This window comes from Colobus angolensis, unplaced genomic scaffold (genome assembly GCF_000951035.1).
Source record: "Colobus angolensis palliatus isolate OR3802 unplaced genomic scaffold, Cang.pa_1.0 Scaffold2, whole genome shotgun sequence".
NCBI lineage: Eukaryota > Metazoa > Chordata > Mammalia > Primates > Cercopithecidae > Colobus > Colobus angolensis.
In genome coordinates, this window is record NW_012115154.1 from 6,663,522 (window position 1) to 6,686,262 (window position 22,741).

General features: G+C 39.1%; 1 protein-coding gene across 1 annotated transcript in view; it reads left to right on the plus strand.

The window, feature by feature from the left end:
- TRIM24 (tripartite motif containing 24) overlaps window positions 1-22,741 on the plus strand; it is a 72,801-nt gene that overhangs the window by 43,913 nt on the left and 6,147 nt on the right. Inside the window, exons 9-16 of the mRNA XM_011941275.1 lie at window positions 6,447-6,620; window positions 9,829-10,002; window positions 12,943-13,078; window positions 15,863-15,935; window positions 16,891-17,059; window positions 18,579-18,907; window positions 19,894-20,026; window positions 21,076-21,150. Coding sequence (XP_011796665.1) covers window positions 6,447-6,620; window positions 9,829-10,002; window positions 12,943-13,078; window positions 15,863-15,935; window positions 16,891-17,059; window positions 18,579-18,907; window positions 19,894-20,026; window positions 21,076-21,150 — 1,263 coding nt within the window. The remainder of the gene's footprint in view (window positions 1-6,446; window positions 6,621-9,828; window positions 10,003-12,942; window positions 13,079-15,862; window positions 15,936-16,890; window positions 17,060-18,578; window positions 18,908-19,893; window positions 20,027-21,075; window positions 21,151-22,741) is intronic.

The window sequence follows — 22,741 nt, forward strand, 5'->3', positions numbered from 1 at the left end:
GCCTATACAGCATCTAAGAACTGTAGGAGTTCTTCCTTGTACTTTATTTCTTTGCCCCCAGCAGTTAAGAGTCCTCTTTCCTTATATATAGCTCCATGAACATGCAATGTGACGAAGGCATATTTGGAGTCAGTATAAACATTGATGTTTTTGTCTTTTGCTAGCGAAAGGGCTCTTGTCAGGGCTATTAGCTCTGCTTTTTAGGCTGATGTTCTAGTGGGCAGAAACTGAGCCTCCACTGAGTCCAATGTTACTACTGCATACCCGGCCTGCCGGACCCCTTCCAGTACAAAATTGCTTCCATCTGTAAAGTATTCAACATCTGGGTCCTTGAGGGGTTGGTCTGTAAGATCTTTCCAGCTTGAGAATACCTTGCCTACTACATCTACACAGCATTGAAGGGGGCCTTCTGGTTCCAAACCAATTGGAAGCAAGGTAGCCAGGTTTAGGGTATTTACTGTCTCTAAAGTTATGTGAGGATATTTGCATAGGGGCCCTTGGTATCGAGTCATTCTTGGGTTTGATAACCAGTGATGCCCTCTCTGATCCATTAAAGTTACAACTGAGTACAGTACCTGGATGGCCAGTTGCTGCCCTAGAGTCAGTTGGTCAGCTTCCTATGCCAATAGAGCCGTGACAGCTAGTGATTTGAGGCACAGAGGCCGTCCTAGTGCCACAGAATCCAATTGCTTGAATAATTATGCTACCAGGCCATGCTATGATCCTATGACCTGAGTTAGGACCCCTATAGCCATTCCTTTCCACTCATGGACATGTAGAAAGAAAGGCTTAGTTAGATCTGGCGGTCCTAAGGCTGGGGCCTGAGTTAAGACTTCTTTGATCTGCTTATGTCTTCTCCTGGTCAGCCTCCCAGAGGAGGGGCTCCTTTTCTCCCCCATTTTGTGGCTTCATATAATGGCTTGGCCATAAGTGAGAAATTTGGGATCCAGATATGGCAAAACCCTGCTGCCCCTAGAAATTCTCTTATTGTTGCTGGGTGGTTAGAGTGGGGAGTGCACAATCTGCTTTTGCTCACTGCTGAGCTATTGTTCCCCTTGACTCACTTTGAAGCCTAAATATTGGACTCTCCTGGAGCAGATTTGTGCCTTCTTCCTGGACACCTTATATCCAGCTTTCCACAGGAGATGGAGGAGGTCTTGAGTTCCTTGGAGGCAGTCTTCTTGGGTTGAGGCTGCCAAAAGAAGGTCATCTATATATTGCAGCAAGGTGCAGTTGTCATTTGGTGGGGTGTAGGCCTTGGGGTTCAAAGATCGTGGGAGAATTTTTGAATCCTTGTGGGAGTCTCATCCAGGTGAACTGCAACTCACCCCATTGAAATGCAAAATGGGCTAATTGGTGCCAGGTGAAGACAGAAGAATGCATCTTTCAGGTCTAGGCAAATAAACCAGGCAGTACTTGCTGGAATAAGTCCCATCAAAGTATATGGGTTTGGTACCACTGGGTGGATGTTTACTGTAGCCTGGTTCATAGCATACAAGTCCTGCACTAGCCTATATTCTCCAGACAGCTTCCGTAATGGCAGGAGTGGAGTGTTCCAGGGTGACTGTCATTTGACTACAAACATGATTCCATGTTTGTAGAGTCGCTCACTCTGTGAACGCCTCATAAGGCTTCTGGGAAAAGCAGGTACCGGCAAACCGAACTGTGGTTGCCCCTGGTTTTAGCTTTACTACCACTGGCACCTAATCTTTAGCCAGCCCGGGTGGGTTATCTTCAGCCCATACTCCAGTAATTTTATTAAGTAGCCTCTGTAATTCAAGTATTCCTGGTTCGTGAGACAGTTTTGGTGGATTTTTTGTGTATAGTCTCCATTCCTCAGTTTGCTGGACGGTAAGGGTTAACACCATGGCCTTTGGGTGAGTCAGGTTTAGAGTTATATCCTCTTGCGGCCCAAAAGCAATCTGTGCTTGCAGTTTTCGGAGTAGGTCTCTCCCCAGGAGGGGAACTGGGCAATTTGGGAGGTATAGGAATTCATGTTGGACCTCTGGTCCTCCTATAACAAACCTCCTTGGCTGACAATATGGCCTCTTCTCTGAGACCCTGGTGGCCCCAAAAATAGTTGTATAGTTTTTGGATAGTGGTCCTATGGGTAGGGTTACTACCAAGTGTTCAGCCCCAGTGTCCACCATAAAGTCCATTAGCTGGCCCCCCACTTCTAATGTGACCATGGGCTCCTGGGGGCCTAAGGAGAAGGAGCCCAGTCTGTCCTTGTCCTTGTATTCTTCAGTCCCTGCCAGCCCAATCAGGTCAGTATCTGGTTCCTTCAGGGTGCAGCAGCCTTTGACGAGTGGATTTTTTGTTTCACAGCCTCGGCCATTTTCTTTACTGCCATCTGGATACTGATTTTTCCAGTGTCCCCTTTTGCATCATGCACATTGGTCCTTATCTAGCTCAGCGAGCTTTCGAGCCTCTGTCCAGTTTGGCCCCATCTGCATCTATACCCGTGTCCATGTCCGTGCCCCCTCGCAATGCTAGTTTCCGTGAGGGCCACTGCTAACATATCGGCCTTTTTCCTAAGCATCTGATATGCTTCCTTTTTTGCCTCTTGGTCATGGTTAACATACACCTTGGTGGCCACTCCTATAAGTTGGGTGGCATTCATGCCTGCAGAACTCTCTACCTTTTGCATCTTGCACTTGATGTCACCCTGGGCTTGTCCTACAAATACCGTGTTCACCATGCACTGATTTTCAGTGACCTCAGGGTCAAACGGAGTGTAAAGCTGGAATGCCTCAGAGAGTCTCTCATAAAACTGGCTAGGGCTCTCATCAGCTCCTCGAAGTACTTCTGAGATATTTCCTATATTGGTTGCCTTTTTCCTGCCTTCCTTTAGCCCTTGCAAGAGTGCTTCTCAGTACTTCTGTAGGTACTGTAATTGGGCTGCATCATTTGAATCCCAGTAGGGGTCTGCTTCTGGGAACTGGTCCTGAGTGCATGCCTGAATGTTAAGTGTGCCTTCAGGTGCACTTGCTTCCAGCCAGCAGAGAACTGCCTGGGTTACCCCCCAGCGTTCCTCAGTGTTACACAGCGTCAAGAGGAGCTGCCTACAGTCTGGCCAAGTTAGATTGTGTGTCTGGAAGATGGACTGCATTAGATCTATGAGGGCCTGAGTCTTCTCCATGTAGGAGGGGGTATGGTGTTTCCCATTTAGGAGATCAGTGGTTGTAAAAGGCTGGTAGATGAAGGTCCATTGCCCCCCTTGGACTTGACCTGGTTCGTCGTAATAGATGGGTCCCCATATCTCCCTGAGAGGCATTTGCATAGCCCAAGCGTGACCAGAGGCAGCCTGCTTCATCATCTTGTCTTTCTTCCCTGACCTCCTAGGGCTCCGATCTTTCCTTCTGGGGTGAGTCTTAGAGCATGTTACCATCTGAATCTGACTCCTTGGGGGCCGTTGGCCTCTGTAAATGGGGGTAGATTGGAATATATGGAAGAGGAATGTCTATCTCCTCTGGCAGTTCCTGCAAAACTGGTTTCTCTTGCCCTTCCCATGACTTTTCCTTTATCTCCATATTTGCCAGCAAAGCTGAGATCTTACTTTCACTTTAGGCTTGATCTGAGCCACAAGCATTTTGCAGTAAGCTGCCCGGCAGGGCTGCAACCATGCAGGTCGAGTTTGAACTATATTTAGCCATGAGTCAATATAAGGGAATTGGTCTGGGTGCCCTGGCTGTCATTCGACCCCAGTCACCACCTTAAATACATGGCCAATTGTTTCCCTATCTATAGTTTCTTCCGCTGGCCATCTGACACTGAAAGAGGGCCATTCTATTTCACAGAGAGTTCTCAGCCTCCAAGGGGTCAACTTCATCCCATAATCCCCTGCATAACCTTTCTTACAATTTTTTAACATACAGTGTAATGGGGTGGGTTTTGACGACTTCCCTCCCATTTCCTCCCAGTAACAGCGCAACAGACTCTTTTGCTTCACACTGATTAGACTGTCCCCCTCGCAGGAGTATTTCAGATGCCACTTAGCATTGGAGGCTCCATTTTGACCCCGACAAATACTAAATTGTGGGGCACCTCCCTAAGCCGTATGCGGATCACCTCTAGTCCCGGTCGGTCCCACAGTTCACTCAGAGTGTATGGTCTATGCAAAAAGACCTGCAGCCCCCACACGTCACTCCCCACGTTGGTTCCTCCTGGAACTGCCTCTTTCACACACACTCACACACTTCCCCGCTCCCAGTTCCCCTTTCTCAACTGACTCTGCGAGCTACTTTTGTGCCCAGGGTCAGTTGGGGTGTGAGTTTCCCTGTCTTTACAAGCCACTCTCACGTCCTGTGTCGAACTACTAGTTACTCCCCGGGAGATGATCAAGCTCCCCTTCCGTTCTTATGGGACAGGTCCTGCCTCGGGCCCAAACCTTACCGCGATCCTGTAGTGCACTGTTCCTGGAATCATCCTGTACCCCTTAGGTTCCATTGTGCTGTCAGGTAGGGTCATGGGAGAGCCAATCACCCCTCCGGATTGAAGTTCTCCCAATGGTGCCTGGGGGCATGGGTCTCCCCCAGCCCAGGGCTCCAGTCCCACAGGCAAAGAGACAGTAAACCTGTCGTCTCCAATCCTGGGCGAGCCCCCAGAAAATGTTTTGGGAATCAGAGGACTGGAGAGACCAATAGGTGGAACAGGAGGATTTTATTTAAGTGGCCATGGGCCCAACGGATTCACATCCAAAGGGTAGGCCCCAAAGAAAGACAGGGCTTGATTTTATACACACTTCTGAAAGGGGGTTGGCTAGTTTAAATGGCACAGTGGGAATCTAATGGCGTGAAACTCGTGGTACAGGCAAGCAGGCTTACAGAAGCAGAACAAAGGCAGTTAATCAAACAGGGACAGGTTACGTAATCCTTAGCATAGCTTGTGACCTTGCAGCTGCTTTGAAGGAAAAACAAGAACTTACAAAACTTGGAAATTGAGTAATGGTAAGGGGGGTGAGGAGATAGTAAAGGAATTTGATTTTCTTAACCTTGCTCTGAGGGGGTGTTGGGAGAGAGTCTCTGGAGCTCTTTCCTTTGGGCTCTGGCTTTCCAGATAGTTTTATCAAGGCTTTGCTAGGGCCCTGCCTATTGCTGGCCTTGGAGTGAATCAGCTAAGTACAGGAAAACTTGTTTTTCTCTTTTTAATTTCTGCTTCAGCCTTCCTATAATCAACCAGGGTTGTTCTTGGAGACTTGGCTTTGATGATATGTTTTCTGGCCAGGCACAGTGGGTCAAGCCTTTAATCCCAGGACTTTGGGAGGCTGAGGTGGGCTGATCACTTGAGGTCAGGAGTTTGAAACCAGCCTCTCTACTAAAACCCCATCTCTACTAAAAACACAAAATTAGCCAGGTATAGTGGGGCATTCCTGTAATTCCAGCTACTTGGGAGGCTGAGGCAGGAGAATCACTTGAACCCAGGAGGCAGAGGTTACAGTGAACCAAGATCGGAACAAGACTCCATCTCAAAAAAAAAAAAAAACAAAAAATATGTTTTCTTCTATGAGACTCATCCTCTAAGTTGTAATTAGTCAGTATCTTAACAGCCAGCTAAGCACCGGAACATGTTTTGGCAATGATATGGCAGACTAGATTTGGATTAAAGTCTTGGTGTGCTGTTTGGTATTAGCTGTGTGACTTTTTTCAAATTATCTATGTTTTCAAACTTTTAGTTTCCTAATTTACAAAACAAAAGTAATAATACCTACTGCATAAGGCTCAATGACATAATAATATGTAAAATGCCTGGCAGGGCTCAATAAGATCTAAAACTTATTAAGTGTTATTAATATCAACTATTTTCATTATTAACAATTTGTTTATTTTGAGTACACCCACTGAGCCAGACTACTTGTTCAAATCCCAGCTCCATGCCTTACTGTCTTTCTTAATCTTGGGCAAGTTACTAAATTTTCTGTGCTTTATTTTAGTTTTCTTACCTATAAAATAGAAATAATCTGTGCTTTATAATATTGTTAAGAATAAATTAGTGAATACATGTGAAGCACTTAAAGCAGTATCTGGCATTTAATAACTGCTCAATAAGTGTTAGCAATTATTATTCTACCATCACTTTATTTTTAGGAGGTCTCAAAAGGGTAGTTCTCTGTGAAATATAATTGTGAAGGACTTAGAAGGATACCAAAGACACATTTTACCTACTTCCCAACATGGCCTAGGTCCAATACTGGTACAATCTACTTACAAAATCTAGGTGGCAATCCCTCTCCCAAGGTTCTTTCCTAATAAGTTTCTTTTAAAAAAGTTGTTTACACAAATTCTGAAAGTCTGCCCATCCCCCACCCCTCATTCCCTTATGTAAATCTTGATTGATCGATCTGTGGCAGAGTTCTGTTTTTCTGTAAAAGTTTTATAAGATAGAGATTTATAATTTGTTTTTCAGAAGAAGATTGTTACTAAATTGGTTTAATTTCTTTTTTCTAGCAACCCCCTCCACGTTTGATAAACTTTCAGAATCACAGCCCCAAACCCAATGGACCAGTTCTTCCTCCTCATCCTCAACAACTGAGGTATCCACCAAACCAGAATATACCACGACAAGCAATAAAGCCCAATCCCCTACAGATGGCTTTCTTGGCTCAACAAGCCATAAAACAGGTATAGATCTACCTTCTTTTCTCAATTGCTTGTTCTGCTGCTTTCTACTTTGAAATCACAATGAATTTATAGATTAAGCAACAGCAAATAAAGAGCCAAGAGCAAGCTTTCTTTTTCATTTTTTAAATAATGTGTATTGCAAAGTTTGATGCTTTTTATCAATAAGAGAAATTAAACCACTTATGTAGAAGTGAAGGCCCAATATAATCAATGACCATAGGTATTAATTTTTATAATATGGTATGGATAACTTTTAGGTGAGTATATTAAATTTCCTAAGATAAAAGTTTTCTAACAAATACAAGTTACATTCCACAAAATAGAACAATAAATCAATATTCAAAGTGTCTCAAGAAGATTTCTTGAAAACAAAATTATGGCACAATTTCAAGAAGGAATACATATATATCTGATGAAGTTTAATATTTAATGCATATTTAATATGATACAGCTTATTTATTTATTTTCATTTTTTATTTTTTTTGAGACAGTCTCTCTCTGTTCCCCAGGCTGGAGTGCAGTGGCACAGTCTTGGCTCACTGCAAGCTCCGCCTCCTGGGTTCACGCCATTCTCCTGCTTCAGCCTCCCCAGTAGCTGAGACTACAGGTACTCGCCACCACGCCTGGCTAACTTTTTTTGTATTTTTAGTAGAGGCAGGGTTTCACCGTGTTAGCCATGATGGTCTCAGTCTCCTAAACTCGTGAGCCACCATGCCTGGCCTTTTTTTTTTTTTTTAAATGGAGTCTCACTCTGTTACTCAGGCTAGAGTACAGTGGCATGATCTCAGCTCACTGCAACCTCTGCTTCCCAGGTTCAAGCGATTTTCTTGCCTCAGCCTCCAGAGTAGCTGGGATTACAAGTGCCCACTACCATGCCTGGTTAATTTTTGTATTTTTAGTAGAGACAGGGTTTCACCATGTTGGCCAGGCTGATCTCGAACTCCTGGCCTCAGGTGATATGCCCACCTCAGCCTCCCAAAGTGCTGGGGTTACAGGTGTGGGCCCCAATACCTGGCTGTATTATTTATATTCTTAATGTCTTCAGGTAAAAATATTTTCTGTGTTTTACATTATCCTAAAGTGAAAGTTATCACAGTGTTTTTTCTTCTCAAAGCTCCTGTGACAACAGCCTGTCTAGCTGATTGTAGACTGATTTTGGTTTAATTTTTTTCTCCAAGACCAAAATAAAAGATGATGCAATTTTCATAATTCTGTAACATTCATTTTAATAAAATCATTTTAATATTCTAAAAGTATTCACATTCTGTGTCTATACATATGTTTGTATAATCAATTTGGCTTTGCTATATCATCACCAAATTCTCTTAAACAATATTTTAATTATTTAAAATAAAATTCATACCAATTATTTCATCATTTGAAGGAAAGTAAAAAGCTTCAGTTTGGCCTTAAATTCTGCTTATTTACCTAAGAATTTTGTGGCACTTAGTCTTTTCACATCTCACTTGCCTCAGCTATAAAATGAGTATCTTGCAGAGTTAATGTTGAGAGTTTATTCTAAAGTAAACACAAGCACCTAGCACGTGCTCAATACTCACATGTTTACCTCTTCCCTATTTATTATATTTTAATGAGTAGGCACTCTAAACATATTTTTTTAAAATGGTTGTTGACCAAAATTGTAAACATGAATGAATAAGTGAACAAGCCAGGAAAAAATCTAGTGGGAAATTGGTTTTAAGTAGTAGATGAGTTTAACAAATTAGCATGTACTCATACAGTGGAATACTTTTCAGATATTAAGAAAATGCAATAATCTAGATATGATTTTCTGAGTATGTGAGGAAAAGCATGTTAAAGAATTTTTGTGAGGTGTTATCTCATTTGTGTGTGTGTTTTCCTCCAGCCTCATCATGTACATAGAAAAAAACCTGAAATGATCCACCAACTGATTTTTCTTGGTAGAGGAGGAGGAAAGGGGGCATAGGGGTAGGGAATATGAGGGAGGAGTAGGTGGGAAAGAGGACATTCATGTCCAACTATGTTTCTGTATGTAGTTTTTACAATAGAATATATAAATTAGGTTTTTCACAATTAAAATGTTTCAGACACTGTCTCTCTATATAGTGCTGTTCATTTATGAATGACCATTTTTGGAAAATACAGCATCTTGCAATATTCTTAGTTACTTTTCTTCTCCCACCATGAAAATTTTCAAACATAATGCAAATTGAAAGAATTATATAGGGAACATTTTGTTCTGCTTGCTTTATTACATATTTATTCCTTTGTCCATTCATCACGTCATCCTTTTTTTTTTTTTGAGGCGGAATCTCGCTCTCTGTAGCCCAGGCTGGAGTGCACTGGTGTGGGGTCTTGGCTTACTGCAACCTCTGCCTCCTGGGTTCCAGTGATTCTCCTGCTACAGCCTCCCAAGTAGCTGGGATTACAGGTGCCCACCACCACGCCCAGTTAATTTTTGTGTTTTTAGTAGAGATAGAGTTTCACCATGTTGGCCAGGCTGGTCTTGAACTCCTGACCTCAAGTGATCCACCCACCTCGGGCTCCCAAAGTGCTGGGATTACAGGCATGAGCCGCCATGCCCAGCCTATCATATTTTTCAATAGGTTTTGAGTAAATTGCAGACAGCAGCATGTTTCATTTCTATATACTTCAGCAAGCCTGTCATCATCTTAATGTGTTTATCTCAGCAGGAATGATAGTACTTTCTTCGGATATTTATTGAGGCCTAATTAATCTCTTCATATATGAGAAAGAGGAATATAAAATCCCGAAAGCACCAGTCTGTAGCTTATTGTTTTCAGATGTTTCAGATAGGGATAGAAGAAATGTATGTTTTCACCCCTCCATCTTTAACTTGAAGTTGCTATGTATATATTTACTTTTTTTTTTCTTTCCCAGTACGTATAAACCTGCCAAGATTGGGTACTGTGATTTTCTGGTATATATTAACTGTTGTCTTCCAGTAAAAATCAGTGCTTTTTACTGTTTTTTTTTTTTTTGAAATAGTGTCTGAATACATTGAATAGGTGCGTTATCGCTTTTTTTCTTTTTTTGAAAAGATTAATGAAAATTATATATACTTGTACAGTCTTTCCCTGTCCCATTCTCCTTCCATGTAAATTACAGTTGAACTCTTCTACTTCATTTTGTGTGAGTGATTAGATAGACTTTGTATTTTATAAGCTTGTTGATAGCCTTTGTTCTTCCCTTCTTGTTACTGTAGTGGCAGATCAGCAGTGGACAGGGAACCCCATCAACTACCAACAGCACATCGTCTACTCCTTCCAGTCCCACGATTACTAGTGCAGCAGGATACGATGGAAAGGCTTTTGGTTCACCTATGATCGATTTGAGCTCACCAGTGGGGGGGTCTTATAATCTTCCCTCTCTTCCAGATGTAAGTAGACACAAAATTTATACTAGCGTCTGTTGAAAATTGTCCACCGGGTACAGTGGCTCACTCCTGTAATCCCAGCACTTTGGGAGGCTGAGGCAGATGGATCACTTGAGGTCAGGAGTTCGAGACCAGCCTGGCCAACATGGTGAAATCCTGTCTCTACCAAAAAATACAGAAATTAACCAGGCATGGTAGCACACACCTGTAATCCCAGCTACTTGGGAGGCGGAGGCTGTGGTGAGCCGAGATCATGCCACTGCACTCCAGCCTAACAGAGCAAGACCCTGTCTCGAGAAAGAAAGAAAATTGTCAGTGAATTTGGATCTGGTAGAAGGCATGAATTTGTTGGATTATAGGTTGGTTGTTTTTACAAGTTAATTTTAATCCTTTAGAATATTACAGCGGTAGTAAAAGTAAAAAGATTATGAACATTGGACACATAACCTAATGTTTTTCAAGCCACCAGAGTTAAAGGTGTTTGTAAATGAGTGATTATGGTGATGGATCATGGAATCTAAGCTGGGAAAGGAGAAAAGTGAGGACATGGAAAGATATGCTGCGAAGTTGAATGGCTGGACATCAGAAGAGATGAAGACAAGTTTAATAAGAGAAATCCTGTTAGATCATACTGACAAGTGCAAAAATACCTCTGGTTTATATTACATGTGAATTAACTCACTCTCCAAAGTCTTTGTCAGTATGACTTTTTGTTATTATATTTTTAAATGATTTCTATTTTTAATAGAGATGGGGGAGACTCCCTATGTTACCCAGGCTGGTCTTGAACTCCTGGGCTGAAGGGATCCTCCCGCCTGGGCCTCCTAAAGTGCTGAGATTACAGGCATGAGCCACCACACCCAGCCAGTTTGACTATTCCAAAGGGAGAAATTCTACAATCTGTAGACGTATCTCTATATATAAGTTGATTCCGTGTTTGATCCTTTTTTTTTTTTTCCTTTTTTTTTTTTGAGACGGAGTCTCGCTCTGTCGCCCAGGCTGGAGTGCAGTGGCCGGATCTCAGCTCACTGCAAGCTCCGCCTCCCGGGTTTACGCCATTCTCCTGCCTCAGCCTCCCGAGTAGCTGGGACTACAGGCGCCCGCCACCTCGCCCGGCTAGTTTTTTTGTATTTTTTAGTAGAGACGGGGTTTCACCGTGTTAGCCAGGATGGTCTTGATCTCCTGACCTTGTGATCCGCCCGTCTCAGCCTCCCAAAGTGCTGGGATTACAGGCTTGAGCCACCGCGCCCGGCCTGATCCTTTTTTTAATCTAAGGTTAGATAACCCACTGTCGTGCACATACACATATGCAACCTAACATTAAGAAGCTTTTAGGAAATATCTTGTACTCTTTACTTGGATTGAATTACCTATAAGATTGTAAAAAGAACTTTTTTATTTTCATTATTTAATTTGTTTTTCAAGTTGAGATCAATTAATATTTCCTAATAGTTGCATTGTTAATCTTACCAGAGTCATTCCACTTTTAAAATAGTTTTGTATACTTTAAATGAGTAGGATACATATATTTTTTCATGCATGGATGGTTCATAGGAAAACTTATATCTAATCCCCATAGTTTTATTTGGTTTTTAGGATTATCCCACAACATAAACAACTTTCTTTGTATTAAGTTGTCACGAATTTAGTCATTCTAGTACTTTTTGTACTCTGAAAAATATTGGCCAAGTATTGCCAAAAGAATATTAAAACAAAAATGACCCTGTGTATTAACCACCCAGCCCGATTTCCCCCGCCCCCGAACCCACAGGAAGTAAAATTCTTTCTGCTTTTTCCTCTGCAGATCTCATAGAGGTGAACCTTTTTCCACCAGCCTTTCTTACCTGAAATTCCTCTTATGAATTACAGAATAAACTAAAATGAGTGACTGTTTTCTTATTTCTCCCAAAGGTGCCTCATAACTAGTACCATTCTAGGTGCATAAGCAAGAAATTGATTAATTATATACAAACTGTGCCCTATGGCTGTAGAACTTAATTATCTTATAGAATCCTGGATGAACAAGAGTAGAACTAAAGAATTGAACTTGCGGTGAAACCCCGTCTCTACTAAAAAATACAAAAAACTAGTCGGGCGAGGTGGCGGACTCCTATAGTCCCAGCTACTCTGGAGGCTCCATCTCAAAAAAAAAAAAAAGAACTGGATTTTAAGCTCAAAGACATTGGTAGGAAATTTGGTATATGTAGGCATGAAAGAATTTTTGTGCCTAAAGCAGTAAACTCTTACTCATTAGGGATTTATAAGTATTTTTGCCTGGCAGTGGATAAGGAAAACAGTGTTATTTGTATTCCTGTTATATTAAAGCAAGAATCTTTGGGGTTCATCTTTTCTCCTACAAAACAAGAGTAATGTATTCAGTGAGGTTAGTGCTATAGGTGCTATAGATACATGGACTTCATCTATCTAGCACATACCCAGAGTATCAGTTGCTAAAGTATCCCTTTCAGAGGGTCCAGTAGGTCCTATCTATGTGAGGCTAGATTTTCTTCATATTTTTCAAGCAAAACCGTACACCACAATAGATTGAATGCTGTTTAGGGAGACAGTAAAGAGATTTGCAAGAAATGTAAAATTGTGGTAGTCTTCTCACCAAGTTTATGTTTTTCATATGGCAACCTTTTGTCGTTTCTTTATAAATTAAGAATTTTTTTTTCAATTTTTAAGAGTGTGAATGACATGATACTCCTTTTGACTCTTGTTTCTGAAATACTGTCCTCAATATTTTACTAAGGTGAAACACTAAGATAGTGAAAACCTTTATTCAAGGTTGTTTATGGGGAAAATATGTTAGAACTTCTCAAATGTGGTATCTGTGTTTTGTTATTTGATAATAATTAAGTTATTGAAGCTTTCTTATAAATTTAAAAGTAGCTTTTAACTTGCAAAGTCAGAATGCCCTGAAATAATTTCTTTTCTTGTAAGATTGACTGTTCGAGTACTATTATGCTGGACAATATTGTGAGGAAAGATACTAATATAGATCATGGCCAGCCAAGACCACCCTCAAACAGAACGGTCCAGTCACCAAATTCATCAGTGCCATCTCCAGGCCTTGCAGGTAAAGTGGGCTTCTTTTGATTTTTGTGAAAGTTTTTCTAGTTTTCACTTAACTTGGAATAAAAAATTACCCCTCTTCCCCTTCTTTTTTGTTGAATGCTTAATCTGAGTTTTTCACTATGTAAAATTAGTATGCTTTCAAAGAAAACAAAGGTTAAATTTCTTTATCCTTTCTTTCGGGTCACAGTCTCACTCTGTTGCCCAGGCTAGAGTGCAGTGGTGCAATCATAGCTCACTGCAGACTTACTCCTGAGCTCTAGCGATCTCCCACTTCAGCCTCCTGAGTAGTTGGGACTGTAAGTGTGCTGCTCTACCAAGCGTGGCTAATGTTTTTTGTTTTTTGGTAGAAGCAGTCTTGAACTTCTGGCCTTAAGCGATCCTTCTGCCTTAGCCTCCCAAAGCTTTGGGATTACAGGCATGAGCCATCATACCAGGCCTTCTTTACCTTTTCAATTTCAACAGAACTTCCCACCATTATAGTACTTCCAGGGGGAAATTGGTGTTATCTTCTCTCTTATTGATAAGTTGCGTGTGATGTGATCTTTAAGATGCAATTTGCCTAGGGTCAAAATGTATTAGTGACAATTAGTAGAAATATCACTCTTTTGGTGATTTGTTTGGTGTTTAATTGTGTTTGTGAATCTTAACATACCTACTCATTTCCTCTGAGAGAAAAACTCTAATATTACTTCTGAGGACATAGGTACCTTAAACCAAAATATGAAAAGAGGATAATTAAGTCACTCACCAGTCACATGAACACAATTTAAATGGGGGTGCCTATTTTAAACAAACTTACGACAAAATATAGCAGAGAAACTTTTATCATATGACAGGTTTATACAAATAAGGAACATATGTGGTATTGCCAAAGGACATGATGAAGTAGATAATTCCCTAAAGAGGAAATACATTTATCCAATATAGCAGATGAGACAAAAATGTCATTCTTACTAGTGGTCATAAGAAAAATCAAAACAAAGATAGAATTTCTAAGTTATCGAATTAGCTAAGATTTTAATAATAAAAATAGTCATTGAGAATGTGAGAGGTACTCTCATACATAGGTGGAAGGGGTATGAGTTGGCAAAACATTCCTGGAAATCATCATAGCAATATTACTAAAGTTTACATTTTTCTAATATTGTACTGTGGGCCAGACTGTGGGCAAAGTACCTTATATGTATTACCGAGTAGGATATTTGCTTCAAGGGGCTTGGGAAATGTATGTACCCTTGAACCCAGTAATTTCCATTTTAATACCCCAATTATAAGGAAATAATTAGGAACTGGATAGGCAGAACATATTTATTAATATTTATATTACTATTTATTAAAGCATTATTTGCAGTAGTTAAAATTTTGAAGCAGTGCCCAAATATAAGAGAATAAAAATAAATTAGAATGTGCTTACTTGTAAACAGAATATTATTTAGCTATTCAAACAATGCTCATATAGAGTTTTTAATGGCATGCTCATGGAATACTGTTTAGTGAAAACAAGTATACAGAATCATATAAAAGATGTAAAAGTATGTTTAAAACTGGAAAGAGATATATCAACCTTAGCAGTGTTTATATATGGATGGAGAAGTTATGGGCTACTTAAATGTTATATCTTTTTATAGTTTTCAACTATTCTAAAATGAAGCATGTATTCTTATATTATCAGAAGATTATAAATAGCCATTGTTTTGATTGATTTTGAGGCAGAGTGTTACTCTGTTGCTCAGGGTGTAGCAATCATGGCTCACTGCAGCCTCAAATGCTTGGGCTCTAGCAATCCTCCTGCTTTAGCCTTCCCAGTAGTGGGGACTACAGGTAGGTGCCACCAGGCCTGGCTAATTTTTTTGTTGTTGTTGTTTTGTTTTGTTGTTGTTGTTAGAGATGGGTCTTTGTTGCCCAGGCCTTTTGTTTTATTTTTAAATGAAATTCTCTGGAGTTTACAAACCAATGAAATGGATTTTTTTCTCTTCATTTTATCAGCCATATCCTGTTGTTCATCAAACCTTTTAGAACTTGTCACTTCGAAATTTTTTTCTGCTTCCCACTTGGATTGTATTCCTACTGTTACTGTTTAGTTTGGGCCTTCATCAGTTCAAATCAAAATTATTTGCAGCAGTTTTCCTTCTTTCTTGGCTGCTTTTAATTAGATCTTCCTTGTTCCTGTCTACACTACCACCAGAGCATAACTTCTTAATCTTTTTAGGGCAGTAGTCCAGAATCCCTCTTTTGCTTATTGCCTCAAGTCTGAACCCATTGATCTGACTTTGTGCCTTCCATTAGTTGGTCTCATTTTGTTTACTAGGTTTTCTTTTTTGAACTCCTTTTCTATCAGCCCATACCACCTTTCATTGTCTTCTGTAGCTTCCGCTGGCACTAGGGTCTCACTGAGATCTTACCCCTGTTACTGTAACACAGAAAGACTTGGCAATGTTTGGAGACGTTTTCGATTGTCACACCCCAAGCTGGAAAGTATAGAGAGATGCCACTGGTATCTAATAATTGGTGGAGACCAGGGATGTTGCTAAACATCCTAAAATGCAGAGACATTCCTCCACAACAAGGAGAATTATCTGGCCCAAAAGTCAATAGTGCAGAGGTTGAAAAACCCTGCCAGTGTAACAGGCTATAACAGACTGCTGAAAATTCAGCAACTCCTTACTGTTTCATATAATTTAATCATGGTTCCCAGTTTCAATGTAGTGCTAAGTGAACACATTCAATAGGACTTCAATGCATAATTATTCATTCGTTTTATGAATGTATGATTTCCCCTCCTCAGGACCTGTTACTATGACTAGTGTACACCCCCCAATACGTTCACCTAGTGCCTCCAGCGTTGGAAGCCGAGGAAGGTAAACTGACTAAACCATATTTTCTAGTACATAAAATCTCTAATTAGATTTCTCTTGCCAGTGCTCAACATGTTTTGATACTCAATATATTTTGAACAATTTCCTTTATCTTTAATTAAAATTTTAATAAATTAGTTAAGGGATTAACAAAAGTACAAATTTACCTTTGAAGATAGAAGAATATTTGTCTATATGTTGAAAAATAAGAAATGTTTGATATTCATATAATAGCAAAGAAAACATAAAAATGAATAGGTATAACACAGTACACTATATAGAAACACAAACTTAGGGAAAAGATAAAATTTTATGCTAATTTGATCTCTAATGACTAAATATTGATTCTACTTTAAAATAAATGAATATACAATTATTGAAATTCTATTTTAAGCAACTGCCTTCCTCTTCCCTGCATTATGCCTGAAAATTCCTCCTAGTGAACCCAGTTCTTACTTTCTTAATCATATGGAAGAACTGTCTGAGGGAGAAAAGTTTGCCTTTAATCCCATGAGAACATAGTAAATATCTGTAAAAGGTTTTTGTCCCACTACCTTCTTTAAATAGCATTGTTTAAATAAATGATTATTTCATTGTCTTCACCGAAGTATTCACTTTGCTACTGACTAGAGAAGGAAATGAGAACGCATAAAATCAGATGCCAGTTCTAAGATACTAAATCTGGTTACCTAATTGTAAAGCCTCAGGTTTTTAAAAGTTTAGGTTTATTGAAACATCTTTCCAGATATATAACTATTTAGATAGGTTAATATGTAAAACATTTTTATCATAAATGAAACTTGCATATAGCAGTTTCGTTAGGCATCATTAATTGCCGATGTAACATACTTATTGTTGTGAAGATACAGTATTATTTTAGAAAGTTGTTGTTATACTTTTTATGAGGTATTCAGCTTAACATTCTTAGATTGCTTTTTCTTCTCTCTCATACTTACAGCTCTGGCTCTTCCAGCAAACCAGCAGGAGCTGACTCTACACACAAATTCCCAGTGGTCATGTTGGAGCCAATTCGAATAAAACAAGAAAACAGTGGACCACCAGAAAATTATGATTTCCCTGTTGTTATAGTGAAGCAAGAGTCAGATGAAGAATCTAGGCCTCAAAATGTAATTATGAATACTTACAATACTATTCCTATGCATGGTGGGTAGGGTGAGAGAAACTCTTAAATAGCTCTTAGGAGTTTTTTTTTAATGTTATATTTAAAGGGATTTAAAGACAATTTGAGGGAATCTCTCAGTAAATTAAACAAAAAGACAAAGATGGAAAAACAGGAAAGTTTTAAAAAATCAGAGGCTCAAATATGGAGACTGGGCAGCTAAAAAGAGATATTCTCTAACCAGAGTTTTATACCCAGGCAAATTATCAGACATGAAGATTAAACATTTTTATGCAAGTTCTCAAAATAATTCTTAAGTACTCATTCTCAGGAAGATATTTGATAATATGTATCATCAAAAATATAGTAAAACAAGAAAGAAGATATAAGATTCCAAAAATGGAATCTGACACAGAAGAAAAAGTCAACCCACAGTACAGCAGCAGCAGCTTGTGCAGTAGTCTCTAGCAGGAAGACATAGGACTCCAAAGGGAGGAAAATGCTTCAACAGTATTGAGAATCTCCTGCTGGAGATTGTGAGAATCACATAGAAATAGGTACCTGAAAAAATAAGGTAATTACAGAGTCTTAGTAAAAACAAAAAGTTGTACAAAAAGAAATGTCATAGTACATTTTGTGGGTCTACAGTGAACAATATTTACATAATAATGATATAAACAAACACCTGAGTACAAATGTAACGAAAAACTGTGACGCAATCAGGATATATGTATGCCTTTAACCAAAAATTGTGATTTTCAAAATACTTAACCAGTACAAATACTGATCAGTTGGAATAGATACTGGCAATAAATAGTTACACCGGTACCTACCAACTAAAAAAAGCAGTGCTTAATAAAAACTAAGTTAAAGGGATGAAGTGAATGGTGGTGGTGGTTTTGTGTGTGTCTGAATGGAAGGACAGGGTTGGAGAGTCAGGATGTAAAAACCTAATCTCCTGATCTTCACTAGCAAGGATTATAGATGTATTGCAATCTTTAACAGTCATTTTATTTAGAAATATGGAGGTAGATGGCAGAAGAAAAAGCTGGGTTTGAAAATAGTACTTCCAAGGAATGAGTGCTTTTAACTGTATCTACATTTATTACTTTGAAGTTTTTGAAAACATTTGAAGGAGACTGTTCTTGTTATAGATTTGAAATTTTTACCATTCTGGGCTTCAACAGAAAGTTTAGATTCATCTTACAATTTGTGTATCTTAGGTATAATTTGAATGAACAGCTCCAGTGAGGTATATATATAGGTCATGTGACTGACTTCCACACTACCCAACCCATTCTCTAATTTCTGTAGCCATCCCCAGACTCAGATTTTTTTTCTCTATTTTGATATTTTTCAGTAGAGGTCCATGTCTTCTATACCAGTTAGCATTAAACATATACTGTTCTCATGAGGATTCTCTTGAAGCAGCCAGGTGCTCACTAAAGAGTGGTCCTACAGCTCAGAATTGCATTAGTGATAAAATTTTTTAAACACCAGTTAAATATAGATTTTTTCTACTACAGGCCAATTATCCAAGAAGCATACTCACCTCCCTGCTCTTAAATAGCAGTCAGAGCTCTACTTCTGAGGAGACTGTGCTAAGATCAGATGCCCCTGATAGTACAGGAGATCAACCTGGACTTCACCAGGAGAATTCCTCAAATGGAAAGTCTGAGTGGCTGGATCCTTCCCAGAAGTCACCCCTTCATGTTGGAGAGACAAGGAAAGAGGATGACCCCAATGAGGACTGGTGTGCAGTTTGTCAAAACGGAGGGGAACTCCTCTGCTGTGAAAAGTGCCCCAAAGTATTCCATCTTTCTTGTCATGTGCCCACATTGACAAATTTTCCAAGGTAAGATAGTACTTCCCTTCCCACATTCTTTTACTGTAAACTTTTGAAGATTACTTAAATGAAATTCCACTTGGCACAAATGTATACTCCAAAATCCCAGTGAATAGTCTAGGTTTTCCCATACCTTTCCCCTTATTCCTTGTGCTTCTTTCAAGAAATTAATCATTCAGCCTGAGCAACACAGGGAGACCCTGTCTCTACAAATTAAAAAATTAGCCAGGTGTGCTAGTGCATGCCTATAGTCCCAGCCACTCAGGTGGCTAAGGTGGGAGGATTGGTTGAGCCTGAGAGGTCAAGGCTGCAGTAAGCTGTGATTGCACCACTGCACTCCAGACTGGGCAACAGAGCAAGACCTTTTCCCTAGTCATTATAAAAAGAAAATAAGTAACAGGCCCTTTAAATTATCACAACGTGTCACCATAAGGAACAATGTCCTTAGGCATAACAGCTACCAGTTTATTATGTCTTTTTTCCAGGCATTGAACTGTATCATTTACAAGTATTTCAAGTAAATTCTCAAACCCTATGGGGGTGGTGATCATCATCCTGACCAAGATGGTTAAGAGCCATTGGGTTGATCTCTCAGTTCTTGGAAGGCTATACTTTTGAAAATTTAATTTTATAAACTTAGAGTAACAAGAACAGTACAAAGAGCTTTTCTGATTTCTGAATCCTTTGGAGGAAAAAAATTCAATTATGCCCTAGATATGTGAGCCCTAGATTAATGTGTTTTGTTTTTTTCTCTTTCATATATGTATCTCACACCTTCTTAACTAGATTTTGATGTTAGGCCCTTGCATTATGTTTCTGCTGTTTCCTCTCAGCATGGTGCAGTATACCTAGTGGTATGTGGTAAATGCTGAGTGATAAAATTCATGCCAAATAAACAATTCTGTATCATAGATGTCATGGAGGAGGTGGGAAAGGGGAATAGTGAAGAGAGGAAATGATGCATTAGAAATTCAAAAGTACACTTTCCCCTACAGTGGAGAGTGGATTTGTACTTTCTGCCGAGACTTATCTAAACCAGAAGTTGAATATGATTGTGATGCTCCCAGTCACAACTCAGAAAAAAAGAAAACTGAAGGCCTTGTTAAATTAACACCTATAGATAAAAGGGTAAGTCTTTGAGCATTTCCAACCTAGCATGTTAGACAATTTTTTGGTAAGATGCATTATTGTACTGTGGTGCCTTTCATCAGAGAGATGTATATCCATCCAGATTTTATACTGATCCTTTTTATTTAGGAGTATTTTTTTTTTTATAAAGGTATAACTTTCTTTAAAAAAAAAAAAATCACAGAATTATGTGTGTGTTTTATAGAAGCTTATTGTACCTGAACAAGATGGAGTATGTAGCCTAGACTTTTAAATTTAATCTGCCTTAAGTAAATTTCTATTTTGTTTTATTTCTACCATAGATAAGTTTTTTCCTCAGAATTGCCACCAAGGAGTTGAGTTTTTTCTTTACTCTTCCTGGAAATAATTCTTTTTTTTTTTAACCGAATGGGACTAGACTTACGCATCAAAGCCAACTGATACATTTAACTGTAAATAACATTTACAGCTACCAAGTCAACACTTTGTTACCAAAAAAACACCTTTGCTAAATTATTAAATAGAATAATCAATCAACATGAAAGTTGTCATGCAAGAGGGGACGTGCCCCTTCACTGCCAGTACTACTCAGTGGTTACTGGGATAAACCCATAAGCAGGGACGTATGAATAGCAGAGCTCATGGTTGGACCTTCTGCATGCAGAGAGGTGCCTTAGGTCTATATGCACATTGAGAAGGTCCACCTCCAGTTCTCCTGAGAGACATACGTTCTTCCTTTATGGAGTATTACTAACTTATAATACACAGACTGGAGCAATAAGTGCAAATTTATTGTTAGAAAACTTCAAATGGGTTTCTAGAGATTGTCTTAGTTCATTCAATTACAGGGCCTGCTCCCAAATACCATATATACCCTAAATTGTCAAGTAGTACAGTTCAGTTAATGATTGGGAAGGAGAACAAAACTCCAAGAATCAATAATTTTTTTGTATTCATCTGAGTTTAAATTTTTAGTCTGATACTTTGGAACCTCTGAGATTGTTATTTAAAATAAGCTGTGAATTCATTGTTTTATAATATTTTATCTGTTTTTATTTATTTTTGCTTAGAAGTGTGAACGCCTACTTTTATTTCTTTACTGCCACGAAATGAGCCTGGCTTTTCAGGACCCTGTTCCTCTAACTGTAAGTATTAATGTCATTTTGTGCATGTTTACACAGTGGAATGCTTTTCTGGAATTTTTATTTATGAGAATCTAGCTTATATACCATTTTCTAGTATTTTTTAACATCTAAACCTTAAATCTTAATAATACATACTGAATGCTTTGATTCTATGTAGGTACATTTTTAATAAGTGGCCCAAAACTTGTGTTCATTTCTCAGATATTCTTTCTTCTTTTCTTATCTATTTTACTTAGTACTGGGATGTTTGGGGTGATTTTTGTTAATTGTCTGTATCTCAGGAGTTTTAGGCATGTTTCCAAAGCCGTTGGAAAAAAACTTTGTTTGAAATAAAGACATCTCACCCTGCTAAATTTTCCGTACTTATTTATAGGTCCAGACTTCAAGTAAATAAGTAGACTTTACCAATACAAAAAAGTTGAGGTTCATATTGAAAGCTTGATGTGACTTTATTGCATAATTTTAGGGTGCTGGAAAGGGCCTGGTACCCCAAAAAAGTATTCTAATGTCTGAACCCAGGAGGCGGAGGTTGCAGTGAGCCGAGGTCACGCCATTGCACTCCAGCCTGGGCAACAAGAGCAAAACTCTTGTCTCCAAAAAAAAAAAAAAAATTAATTTGTTCTACAGTTTGATAAATCTCAGATTAGTACAAAGTTAGAATATCAGCTTAGTAAATACATTCAGCTGATAAACAGCTTCTTTCTTAAGAACAGGTTTGGAGAACCTGATATAGGAAATAAATACTTCCAGGGAGAAGGCTCTTTTGTACCCAAAAGAGGCAGGGTATTGAATTGTGCTTTCTATTATCCTGGCTTAGAGTTACGTTATTAAAACAGCACTGACAGAGTAGCCCCCTTTTTCTTAATAAAGATCATCTCATTTAGTCTGTACAAAATGCTGTGAGTTTGGCAGGATTATCCCTATCTGGAATATGAAGAAACTGAGGTTAAGTAACTTACCCAGGACTGTGATACTGAGCAGCAGAGCTGGGGATTAAACCCACATTTGAACTCCTTCTTCCTCTTTAACACTTGTTATATAATACATGCAGCAAAAACATGTCAGAGTCTACTAGAAATGATATTATTTCTAGTAATTGCTTTTTGTTTAATAATGAAGAAAGAAAATCTAGATGATTTAAGAGGGAATATGTGAAGACAAGTTTTTTCATTAAAAATAATTGGGACTGGGTGCAGTGGCTCATGCCCGTAATGCCAGCACTTTGGGAGGCAGATTGCTTGAACCCAGGAGTTTGAGACCAGCCTGGGCAACATGGCAAAACCCCATCTCTATAAAAAATACAAAAATTAGCCAGCTACGTTAGCACGTGCCTGTAGCCCCAGCTACACGAGAGGCTGAGGTGAGAAGATAAGCCCAGGAGGCAAAGTGCAGTGAGCTGAGATTGTGTCACTGCACTCCACCCTGGGTGACAGAGCAAGACCGTGTCTCAAAAACAATAATTGGTTAAACTTCTTGGAAAAAGTAACACAAACCTTTACCAGTATGTATGTGGAAGGCAGTGGGCACTTGTAAACACTGTTAAATGGGTTTCTTTACTAATGACAAATAGCACAGAGAAAAGCAATGAGGA